The sequence below is a fragment of the Colossoma macropomum genome, unplaced genomic scaffold (genome assembly GCF_904425465.1).
Source record: "Colossoma macropomum unplaced genomic scaffold, Colossoma_macropomum, whole genome shotgun sequence".
NCBI lineage: Eukaryota > Metazoa > Chordata > Actinopteri > Characiformes > Serrasalmidae > Colossoma > Colossoma macropomum.
Window position 1 is genome coordinate 18212427 of NW_023494793.1, and position 13383 is coordinate 18225809.

The following is a 13383-nucleotide window of genomic DNA, read 5'->3' on the forward strand; positions in this document are numbered from 1 at the left end:
GTTCTCTCCTCCTCTTGCTTGATCCCTGGTTGCCTAGGTAATTATTATGGAACGCCCAAGCCACCCAGCCAGCCCCCCTGCGGGTCAGTGATTACCCAGGATGCTTTGCGAGACGGCCTTCCTGGCTCTCAGAATTCTACGCCCAAGCGCACTAAGTCCTACAATGACATGCAACATGCTCGAGTAGTGCCCGTTGAGCCGACGGAAGATGCAGACTTCAGCACAGACATGAACAACGCTTTTACAGGTACTAATAAGTTTTAATAAGCACACTGCTTTTGAAGAAAGCCATTTATTTGTAGGACTTCATGCTCTTATAAACATATTAATGTCTGTACAAACACTGCTAGTGCTGCAGTAACCACACCTTTTTTATTACAGCAATACAGAATTAGTGAACGGTTAACTGTTAGTGAAACAGTGACGGTTAACTGGGTTACCGTGGTAGCAGCCCTGAGTGTCGGTAAAAACTAATTTCCCGCAGGTTTAAAAAGCTGTTGCTCATTTATTAATTTATTTTATGCAAACCTTAGGAAGATGTTCCCACACGTGAACATAACTGAACTTTTAAACATGTAGGAAGAAGAGATATTCTACATTAATAATATTATTGTAGCGAACGTAGATGAGAGTGTTTTAGCAGCTCTTGAGCTGCGCTGGTTGAATATGCTCGGTGCTGCAGGCAGATAACAAAAAACATCCATATTATGGTGTACATTTTATCACATCCTCAGGCCACAGTGTCAGGTTTCAGACATCAAACGAAGTGGCTTCAGCTCTCAGGGAAAGCCAGGGGTCGGCAACATGTGGCTCTGGAGCCGCATTCACCCTTTAACACTGAAGATCGGCACACAGACTGCTGGTCACATAGTGATGCAGGCAACAATCTTGCCTAGCTAGTGGCTAACAAAAGGGCAAAGAGAAAGACGAACATCAGTAATTTGGAGATGAATGGATGAATTTGCATTTATAGACACTCCAGCTGGTTTCCTGATGCGTTAAATCTGCAAGGAGAAACTGTGAAACGCTTAAAAGTCTCATTTGCCAGCTTCTTGTCCAAATTTTCCTGTTCCACCTTAAATGATGCAGCAGTTACATTCTGTAAGTTTCCTGTCAGAGATGCGAGAAAAGTGGCTGAACTAAAGCTTAAAAGCGCAAAGTAAGTCTGCGTTTTCGTTTTGTTTTTTTGCTAGAACATTAGCACATACAGAAAAATGTTTATAGCCAAGATGGTAAAACGTTACTGTGAACATAAAATGTTGTGGCTCCCAAGGTGGTTTGACTTTTGTTGAGAGAACAAAATATCTCTTCTCAACATTTGGGCTGCTGACCCCGGGGCTAAGCCCTAAGCTAAGCAGCTGTGTTATGTACTTTACTGGTCCTACAAGGGAGATTTGTCATTTTCCTGCCTAACTATATACAGTCTGGCAGCACCAAAGCATCACCAGCAGAGCAAGCATTGCCCTGACAGTGGGGAGTTTCCAAAAGCACAATCAGTTATACCCATACGGTCCTGAATCACCTCTCCTACCGGCCAGAGAGACTGTGGCACTTCACTGTAAACATTAGTGATGTTCCTGGAAGCGTCAGCAGATGCTACAGAGATAATAATAATAAGAATACAGTTATTTTAGCTGATCACAGTTGTTAACTTTCACAATTGTATATTTACTTTGCCAGCAACAGAATGTGAACTGGTGCATTTTCATTGGTTGGATTCAGACAAATACATGTAATTAAAACAGAGCAGTGGTCATGGATTTTACAAAAACAACAAAAAGTTCTAACTTCTGACTTGGTGCGATAACACCTTTACAGGACAGCGGCGAGTACTGTTTGTATATTTGAGCTATTTGAGCTGTTTCTGTAGTCAGCTAGGAAGCAAAGTAGCTAATCAGTCAGTTTGGCCACTTTAAGCTGACCAAAAAAGACGATTATGTGGTTGATCGTAAATAATTCTATGGCAGTTCATCGACAGCTAAAATTTCATGGCGGTGATGGAGTTTCTGATAGTATTTTTTAAACATGGTGCTACTGGTTCGTTTTTATCTGTTCCCAATGGTCAAACCTCAGAAAAAACATTGTGTATTGTGAAAACTTGTGAATAATTGTGATGTTTATTTTTGCTATACTGCTCAACTGTCAGTGTGTTTCTTTTTGTTTATATGTTAAATGTTTATACTTGTCAGGCTGCATTGTGTGCTTGTGCATGCATGTGTGTGTGCATGCATGCGTGTGTGTGTGTGTGTGTGCGTCTGTGTGTGGAGCAGGGTCACTGTGAATGTAATTGTTGGCTTTGTGTGAGTAACAGGGCAGCTCCATCTGGCTATGAGGAGAGTGTGTGTGGGTGTGTGTGTGTAATCAAATCACAAGCAGAGATTGGGGGTCTCTGCGCTGACTCTGCATGTGTGTGAGTGTGTGTGGTTGAGAGAGAGAGAGAGAGAGAGAGAGAGAGATCATTATTACTGCACTGAGTTAACCATTTGGCCTTTGAATCATTCTGCTCATTATGGTTCTGTGCCCAGTTCTGAAGGGGAAAAGTCACTGCAACAGCAACAGATTTACTCCCTTTAAACTTTCTCTGCCTGTCAACTGCAAGAATAAACATTAGATTATTTTCACTGCTCCTCTCAGCTGTGTCCCCTCCAGGCCCATATGCAGAGCTAGCCCCCCCTCTTTACTCAGAGATACACAAGGCAAATCTAGCAACGCCTGACAAAATAGCACAAAATCTTCATGGAGCCAAGGTTATTATGATAAAATGGTAAAAAAAGCTTCAAAGATGTTTAAGCAGGTGTCTTTGTTTTATATATAAGTACTAGCCGAGAACTCTTACAAGCTCACGACACCTAGCAAACGTTTTTCATACCAACAACTACACGTCTTGTGAAAACAGAACTAGCATGATGGCCCAAGAACATTCAAGCTAGTTTCATTTATAAGGGAAAATTTCATTCAGTTTACAAAAAAAACAAAACAAATCTGATTCAAAGATGCATTCACAGGCCAACTTCAGCTGAGATTCTATAATATTTTAGAGATTGCCTGTTTCATCCCATTACTATTAAAAACATTAGACCTACTGCAAAACACAAGGGTCTATTAAGAAAACCACAATAGCGGTGAAGTGAAATACAATATGAAGGCTAAAACCCCATAAAAGATTATACAAACTTCACCCAAACTATGAATGACTTACTCATATTTCAGTAAACACTGAAGTTCAGTTAATGATGAGGCTCGCAGGCAGACGAATCCAAAGCTGCCATTCTTTTTATTTGTTCTCAGCTTTGGAGTTCTGTAAAAACAAAACACTCTACTCTGCCGGGATATCAGGTTTCTTTTAAAGTCTCATTTTATGATCAGGTCTGGAAACCGCTGGCACACTGCAAAGAAAAATGTTGACAAAAGTAATAGCAGACAGCGATGGATGTTAAGCAATGATTTGAGGCTACCACACACCAGATGTGATTTATTGGAATAAAACTTTCAACATCATTTAGTGAATTTATTAGCTAACTAATTCAACACAAACTCAAGGTTAAGGTACGAGATGAAATAAGTGACGACGTGACTAGGCTATTGAAGTTAGTTGAGGTAATAGACAATTAGCTCTTGTCTGTTTATCTTAGGGCCTAAAGACTGAATGCCTTTCTCAGAGTAATTAAGACGATTCATGGGCCCACAAGAACATGAGCCCGTATGCAAGCGCATATCCTGCATACCAAAAGATGCTACACCACTAATTTGACTGTTGATGCCATTAGGATGAATCGATATGAGACAATATGTTGCTGTATGATATGATATGATATGTATATTTCTTTTATATGTTTATTTACTTGTTCCTGTAATGCTCCATTGTGAGGTGTGTGTATGTGCGTATACACTGACCAGCCACTTCATTATACATTGTATCTACACTCTGGCCATTTTATCAGCTCCACTTACCATATAGCTGCGCTTTGTAGATCTATAATTACAGACTCCAGTCCATCTGTTTCTCTGCTTACTTGGTTAGCCCCCTTTTACCTTGTTCTTCAATGGTCAGGACATCCACGGGACACAAGAGTGGATCAAATGCAGCAGAGTTGCTGGAGTTTTTAAACACTGTGTCCACTCACTGTCCACTCTATTAGACACTCCTGCCTTGTTGGTCCACCTTGTAGATGTAAAGTCAGAGACAGTAGCTCATCTGTTGCCACACAGTTTGTGTTGGTCATCCTCTAGTTTTTAATCAGTGGTCACAGGACGCTGGCCACAGGGGTGCTGTTGGCTGGATATTTTTGGTTGGTGGACTATTCTCAGTCCAGCAGTGACACTGAGGTGTCTAAAAACTCCAGCAGCACTGCTGTGTCTGATCCACAACACACCACCACCACATCACTGTCACTGCATTGCTGAGAATGATCCACCACCCAAATAATAGCTGCTCTGTGGTGGTCCAGTGGGGGTGCTGACCACTGAAGAACAAGGTAAAAGGGGGCTTAGAAAGTATGTGAAACAGATGGACTACAGTCTGTAATTGTGGAACTACAAAGTGCACCTATATGGTAAGAGGAGCTGATAAAATAGACAAATAGTGTAGATTCAACATATGTATACTTAAGGATGTGGCTCGTCGGTGTGTGTGTGTTATTTTTGTTGCTGAATTGTTATCGCGTTACTGGCCTTTGCAATACTGATATCGCAGAGGCTAGCAGTATGCAAATGAGTCATCCAACGAGTCATAGTGTTTTTACTGTGTGCTGTGAGCATCTTTACCAGTCACATTTCCTGATGAGTGTTACTGTAGGTGTTTAGATAAATCCGTGTAGTCATGTAATCCAACACAAGTGAATTATTTTGGTCAAAATAATACAGGCCAATCTTTAACTGGGTCTACAGTTTTCCTCTTAGTCCAGATGTAGTCAATCGGCCAAAAAATTTACATGTCTAAATTTTGATTCTTTAGATTGATGCAGGAGCTATGAGGCTAACATTCCTAACAAACACTAGAATTCAATAGACACCTAAGTGTTTCCTGTAAATATGTCCCTAAAACATCTCTCAACCTGCTCAAACTGCTCCCAGGTCTTCATTAAGGTGATGCAGACTTGTCGATGTGTTTTAGGACACAGTATATTTGTAGATGATCCGAATCCTCATCACATGCACACACAGCATGCTGGCATAAGGACACCACATATTACATATGTAATTTCTATTGTTTTGATTTAAAAATAACTGTTAATCTTGAACTTTGAACTGAAGATATATGTTCATAAATAGAAACAACACCCGTCTTCTAGAGTTCTTACACCTGAGTGACATGCGTGCAGGTTTTGTATATAAAAAATATAAAAAGGGTATAGTGGTTGGTGCATTCAGCTACACAGTGAATTTTTATAGTTCACAGTAAGACAAGTCTGTGAAGCCTTACTGAAGGCCTGCATGCTGTTTGAGTAGATTGTGAAAAGTATTGGGGATGTATTTACCAAAAAAAGGTGGGTGACTATTGACTTCAAGTGTTTGTTAGCAACATTAGCCTCCTTGCCCCAGTGCTGATCTAAAGAAGCAAATCTTTATCTAATCTTCATCTATATAATCTTGATCGCATCTGAGTTAGGTGGAAAATTATGTAAATTACATAACATTATTTGAATACATTGCAAGACATGTTGCCTTCAAAATGCGTATAAAAAGATTCAGATTATTAGTACTTTGTTGATATTGTGAAACCCTAGTGCATGTGTGTGATTATTAAGATGTATTAGCATTCTACTTGAGTCCTGACCCACTAAACCTCTTTTCAATGGAAGTCACGGGCAGTGGGCCAGAAGAAAGGTTTAAAGGTCTGGCTTCTCTGGTTGTGGGTGTTTCTTGTTTTTGTTTGTGTTGGTTTTGCATGCAACCATAAACTGTCTTTCTTCTGTCTCCTCCTACCTCCTCCTTTAACATTACCCAGAGTTCTTAGCACGTAGTCTCTTCCCCTCTCCCCTGTTGTGCACAGGAGACTCCAGCCGGCAGGAAGTGCACGGCGTGGTGCGAGACAACGCCCCCTCCAACGCGCTCAGCAACGTGGCTGTGTCTCCCGCGGCAACCATGGCCAGCTCCCATCATCCTCACCTTCCTCCGGAGGACGACCCGCTCGGCCCGTTGCCAGACAACTGGGAGATGGCCTACACTGAAAGTGGAGAGGTCTACTTCATAGAGTAAGAACTACGTTACCCACAATGCAACACTGATAGCTGAGAGAACTGCTCTATTTACCAATCCAGGTTCTGCCCACAAATATGCTCTGTTGTAGCTACTGTTGCAGGATTGGATGAGCTTCACAGAACGTTGGCTAAAAACCTTTTCAACCTAATGAGATATTGAAGTGTGCAGCTCAGTTTCTCACAAGGCATCATTTAAAGTGCATTTTTCATTTTTTATCCTTTTAATTTTGTATCTGTGTGAAATGTCAGTTAGGATCGACTGGGTGTATATATTTTTTTTTGTGTGTGCTGCTGTGATTGAACGCTTCATAGAGATTTTATGAGGTTTAATCATATTTTTGTTGAGGTGTAGAGACTTTATTGATGAAACTTGAGAAAATATATCACGCTTCCACATTTTTAGCATAATATCTGTACATGTGGGCAGTTGAGCTGGAACAATAAGCAGATTTAAATATTAAAAAGTTGGGAGAATATTCATATTCATGCAGCTACATATTGGTGTGAATTTTGTTACGTCGACCAACAAACGCCCTCATTTGCTGGCCTCATGCTGAGTGATATGTGATAAGGGAGGGTCATCTTACCCACCCAGAGAGAGCGAGGCTGGTTATGCTTTCTTTCGGTTCCCATGGATGGCAGTGGCCTCTTTGTGCTGCTTATTGAACTTTTTTTAACAGAATGGGAACTGGCTAAACGAAAAATGCTTGTCGCTCTTACTATTTGATGGATCCATTTCTTTTTTCCACATTTAGCATTTTAAAAAAGCTCATTGAACGTCATGTAAAGGCTTCAGTGCTTTAAATCTGTAAAGGTCCACTCTGTGTGAAATGACTTTACAATAAGAAAGCATTGAACTATAACTAATAGTGAAAATTACTGCTCCTGAAGACTTTTTCCCCTGTGTAGCAGTGCACCAATATGACTTCCACTCATGGACAACTCACTGCTGTGTGTGTAAATGAAGTAAAGGCAGGACTGGAGTTCTGAATAATGGATCAGCACCAGCAGTATTCATAATGTAAAAATGGAGAGAAAATGATAAATTCTATGGGCGTTAGCAATAATTATTGATAAATTAGTAGTGGCAAGTGCGATGGGGAAAATGGGCCTCATTCACCTGTATCTTACCCCAGTTTTTTCTTACATTTTTACTTGAGAAAAGTCCTAAGACATCAGGTTCATGACGTGTTCATAAACCACAGAATTGTTCGCATGTTTGTGCTCTTAAGTGTGTGTAGATTCTGTTCTTACTTAAGAACAAATCCTAAATAAGAAAACATTGGTGAATGTCATAATCTGCATAAGTGAAAACTGCGTGGGTTTTAAGCAGAAATTCCTTGTTAAGAATAGTTGGTGAATGAGACCCAATGTTATTAACAGTTCCCTTCAGTCATGCTTCAGTAGCAGGTGTTGTAGGCAACAGTGTTAACTTAGCTAGCTAGCCGAAGCTGGTGAACTTTCTGCTTAACCTGTGAACCAGATGGAAAACCTCATTACACAACAAAAAACCACACCTGGTTTAACATTTAACATGCATACGAAACAGAGCTCATTTGAAATTAGTAATGCACGATTGCTCAGTAGGAAGAATGAGATTCTTTCCAATGTTCTGTAAATCATGTCCAAGCTCACAACAGTAGCTACAAAAGAAACAGTTATGGGTGGTGGTGTATAGGTCAATTGAGTAAAAACTGCATTATGTCTCCAGTCTGACTGGCATCTTATTCCTTTATCAAATTGGTGATGCATTTCATAGATCTCTCAGATTTATGGCACCATGTTGATTTGATATTTGGATTCAGATTAAAATGAGTTGTTTCTCTGTCATTGCTATCAGTAGCTTTTACGTATTATTATAACGGACTATCGTATTCCCAGTTTTAGTGTTTGTCCGACTCCTCTGTTGTTTCATCACCTCTTGTTTTATCATTTTATTCTTTCATCCACTCTCATCCTCTCTTCTTCTCCTTTGCACAGAAGGCAATAAAATATTGATCATAGAAAGAAGCTCTAGAAGAAATGCAGTACAAACTAGCTTGTTGTTGCCAGTTAGAGGCCACAAACTTTGACTGTTTATCTGGAATCATTACATGTGACATATCAGGGATGTTGTGACAGCTAACATTTGTTTGAATAGTCATAGCAATGAATGGTGAAACACTGGAATATTCTACTTTACTACACTTACAAAAATGAAAGAAAGCATTTATAAGTCAGTGCACACAACGTATTTGGCCTGATTATGCCATTCTGGATTTTTTAATGAGGAGTAGTTCCTGACACGTCTAACATGGTTCCGATTGTGAATGTTTATGCCAAATAAAAACTGCTGAATATTGCAAACTGATAAGTCACTCTGCTAGTCTAGTTGTGAGTAATGTGTAATCAAAGAGTTCTAGCTATTTTGTCTTGAAGTGCCCTTGTTTGCTTTTGTGCTCGTTGTAATGTATGCTGTCTGTAAATGAACTACATTCTTAAAAAAAAAGGGCTACAAAGTGTTCTTTCAGTTATACTACAGATGTTGGAACCACTGTTGGTTCCCTAAAGAACCATATGTGGAAAAAAAGATTTGTGAGTGTGAAGAACCTTGTAAGGTTTCACACAATGTAAAGGTTGTATACGAATACAAAAGTTCTTCCTAGAAACTTCAAGTTATTCTGAGGTTCTTTAATCTTTTCAATCAATTTTGAATTTAATCAATTTGGTCTACATTTTTCAGGTTGCAAGTGGAGCAAAAATGTGGACTGTCTGAGAACCATTACTCTAAAGAACTAGCCCCAAAAGGTTCTTTAGGGAACTAAAAGCTTTTCTTCTATGGAAATGCATATAGAAGCCTTTTTGGCACGTTTATTTTTAAGAGTGTAGGGTCACAATACCAGTATTTTGCCATTGAGGAACCACTTTTGGTTCCCTGAAGAACTGTGTTTGACAAAGTGATTTGAGAGTGTGAAGAACCTTTTAAAGGAGTAAAGAACCTTCATGTGAGTGAAGGTTTTTTCTAGAAACTTCACATTATGTGGAGGTTCTTTAAACTGTAAAAAATAAACATCCTCACTCTCAAACATCTTATTTACAAAAAAGGTTCTCCCAAGCAGTGGTTCTCGAATCGGTCCTTAGGGCATCCAGACTGTCCACATTTGCAACATTTGGACATTTGTTGCAAGTTTGGTTGGAGCAAAAATGTGGACTGTCTGAGGGGCCTTAGCACTGATTTGAGAACCATGGCTCTAAAGAATCCTCCTGAAAGGTTCTTTAGGGAACTAGAAGTTGTTATTCTAAAGGAATATTGCGTAAAGAACCCTTTTTGACACCTTTTTAAGAGTGTAAGAATCCAGTATTTTGATTCCATGGAAGAACCCCTTTTTGTTCCCTATAGAACCATGTGTGAAGAACCTTTAAGTGTTTCACTTAAGGCAAAGTTTCTATACCAATTAAATATTTTTTTTCAAGAAACCTGCAATTACTACAATCAATAGGGATAGTCCTGATATCCTGACAGTTCCCACATCTTCCACTTCTTTTTCATCATATCTGACAGAAAACTGTCCTTTTTTTCCATGTCTCATTTGTTTATAGCCACAACACAAAGACGACCTCATGGATGGACCCTCGCTGTGCAGATAAACAGCAGAAGCCTTTGGAGGAGTGTGATGATGATGGTAAGTACACAAAACAGTCTTCTGTTCAAACTGTATTGTTCTGGCCATACTTCTTTAATCAAGACCACACTAGGTTGGCTTTTACATGTTGATGTTTTTGTATAGCTCATTATGTCATGTTTTGGACTCAGATTGTGCTTCATTACCTAAGTGTCCTCTGGCCAGCAGAGGGCGCACTTGATCCTCATTTGTTGAATGCTGGCTTGGTCCTAAATAAACACTGCCTTTATACATATATGTAGGACCAGTTTCCTCCAGCTCTTCCAAATCCTCACTGTAACAGCTTCAGAAAACCATTCTGATGAGCATCTATAATATGGCCTGTTTCAGTTACTCCAAAAAGGCCTTATTGCAAGGCTAAATATGCATCAAAACAGAACGAGAGCCAGTTTTATATTTATGATTTCAGTGATTCGTTTGGAATAGCATGTCCTTTTGTGAGGAACACTGCACACATACGCATTACCTGTTTAACTCCTTGGAGGAAAGCCATAACCTGATGGCATTTTTATATCAACTAAAAAACAAACCATACTTCAGAATGTAATTAAGCAGGAGTCATGCTAATTAAATATATAATAAAGTGTTTGTGGCTTTTGCATCTAACCCAGAGATTTCCCTGATATCATGATGCTGATAGACTGATATGTTTGTGGAGTAATAGGAAAATAATGACTCTATTACATGGGGGTATGATACAGGAAATAGTGCCACCTGGTGGAGACTGTTGGAGTTGAGTAGAAAAAGGGACCTGTATATGATATTAGCTCTTAAAACTAACTCAGTTGTATCCATCATGACTGACTGTGATTCTGCTGCCTCAAAACAATAAACTGTCTGTGTCTTTCTTTCTTTCTCCCTCTTGCTTTTGCAAACTCGTTTTTTTCTTTTCCTCCTCTTGGAGAAGAAGGGGTACACACTGAGGAACCAGACAATGAGCTTGGTAGGTTCTCTTCTCTTCTCTTCTCTTCTCTTTCTCCTGACTCCCTGACTATTTAACCTCAACTGCACTAATTGCTAACACAACTTAAATCTTGGAGGCCTTTAACAAAATCTGAGCCACATAGTTATATAATCTGCAAGATGGCTTCTAGAGGCTTGCGTCAGTAGCAGTACCAGTGGAAGTCTGCGTGTGCCTACTTGAAACCACCTTTTTCATGATTATATCTGAACTGTGTGCACTTTCTATAACCATATAATGCATGTGTTTATATAAGCATATAATCATAAAAACTAGATATATGTCTGTTCAGTATCTCTTATTTTTCTTAGTTCTCTATTGATGCCTCACAGTTGCTAATTAATGGTTAAATCTAGCGACTGTATTGATTGAGCCCTAGTTAACATATATTTTATATCAGACATGAAATCAAAAAGCGTGATTGTTGCTACAATACCAGTCCAAAAGTTTGAGTACACTTGTCGGAATTGACAATTTTTCCTGTGTTTCTTTGAATACGAGACAAATTTAGTTTAACATCAAAGGACTATTAAAGCAATGTTCAACAGCCTTTACCTTTAGTACGGGTAATATATTTCAATAGGAAATAAGCAGGTAACAGATGTCTAGTTTTTGTGATTACTTGCATGTATAAACACACACATTAGATGATTATGTAATGTTCAGTCAGTGTAGATAATGATAATCATGAAAAAGCTAGTGTCAAGTAAGCTTTCTCAAACTTAGTTCCACCTCCAATGTTTTTGTTATTTTTATTGCTGTTATGAAAGAGGTGCAAATGAACTGAGCGTACCACGTTTTTATTTTTGCTTCTGTAAAAGTTATATTTATAAATATAAATGTACATAAAAATATTACATTTTTGAGCTTCTTTAGCATTCAGTTGGGACCTGACTGATATATTAGTTGGCCAGCAGTTGGTATTGATGAAAATATCATTAATGATGTCACTTCATCTCTTTTTTTGGTTGTGGTATCACCAGGATTCGAGAGCTAAAGAAAAACAAGAAAAATAAGTGATGAACAGAAACCAAAGCTGCAAAGAACTGCACCACGAGTGCTACAATATTTATATTATTTAAGTTTATCTGTGATTTTCTATTGCTTATTTGTGGTTAAGAAGTGTGATAATTGAGCCTGACAATCATATCATTCCACTTTTTACATAAAACTATTAAAGTATTAAAGTAAAAAATCGTTATTGGCCACGTATTGGTCATATTGGTCAGGCCCTAATATCAACTTCCACCTGTAGGGTCTAAGAAACTGGATGAAGGCCTACTGGCAGAGTTTAAATTAGAGCTTCAGAACATGGCAGCTTGGGAATGAGTTTGAAGGATAGAGTCGTGTGCGCTGTCTGGTGTAGACTGAATTAGAGAGTGATATGTGAAACAGTAGGAAGAGTCAGACTGAGGGGAAGCACTTAGCGTGCGTATGGATTGTGTAATGTATCCGCAGTGAGAGCAAGGCTGTTTGCTAGTGTTCAGCATTCAAGCTGATAATGATTCCATGTGAAACCCAATACAGTCAAACTGCTCAAGTGCTAATGACACTCTATTAGAGGAACAGCCTAGAATAACCGTGTGTGCGTGTGTGTATGTGTGTAATATCCTAGGCAATATAAGAACACAGCCGTATTCATAACTGTGTGTGTGCATGTGTGTGTGTCTCTTTTAATGAGCACGAGGCAGACAGGTTGTATGTCATTGTCTTTGTGTCTGTGCCCTGAGGCTCTGCTAATTTAGTGCCTCAATTTTATTTTTTTACATTAAACATCAATCAAGTCATGCTCCTATGCACACACACACACTAACACCTTCACATTCATGATAAGAAATCAAGCCTGCGTGTATAAATATCTCAGGCCTTATTGAAGCAAAAATGAATAATAATAATAATGATGATGATAATAATGCACATTTCTCATACCCAAGGATGCTGTACACTGTATCAGTGTATCAATACACAGGATTATGCAAATGCAACTAGGTAGAAAGAACAACAGACAAAGAGAAGACATTGAAACAAAGACAAAAAATACATAATAATACAAATACATAATACATAAGTATACATAATCATAGAGAGAGAAAACATAATGGAAGAGGATGAAGGGAGCAAAGTAATGGAAGACCAGCTTGACCTGATCATATACATGTGCAAATGCCTAACATAACTTGTTTAATAAGAGACGTGGAAACAATATTGAAAGTAGACTGATTGTAGCCAAGCTGGCCACATTGTGTTTACACACACAGATCCAAACACAATGTGTGCTCGACAACCTCAGGATCAACACAACTCAATCTGAACGTTACGATCATAGGCACAGTTACACTTGCATTATAAAAGCATATATAGACAACATCCAGATATGTGAAGCATTTTAACACCAAGTGTAATCAGGAATAAACATTTGTTACATTAACATAAACTACAGTTAAGAATGTAAATTATTATTTCTGAGAAACTAGGTTTTTCCCCAGCAGCAATGACAAGAAAGCAAGGTGGAAGAGAAGTAATACTTCAGCTCTTAAAGTGGACATAGAGTGAGAGTTGT

General features: G+C 38.8%; 1 protein-coding gene across 1 annotated transcript in view; it reads left to right on the forward strand.

The window, feature by feature from the left end:
• LOC118813393 (membrane-associated guanylate kinase, WW and PDZ domain-containing protein 1-like) overlaps positions 1-13383 on the forward strand; it is a 195164-nt gene that overhangs the window by 115271 nt on the left and 66510 nt on the right. The window contains 4 exon segments of the mRNA XM_036578708.1: positions 38-247; positions 5993-6194; positions 9780-9862; positions 10770-10805. Of these exon segments, the coding sequence (XP_036434601.1) occupies positions 38-247; positions 5993-6194; positions 9780-9862; positions 10770-10805 (531 nt within the window).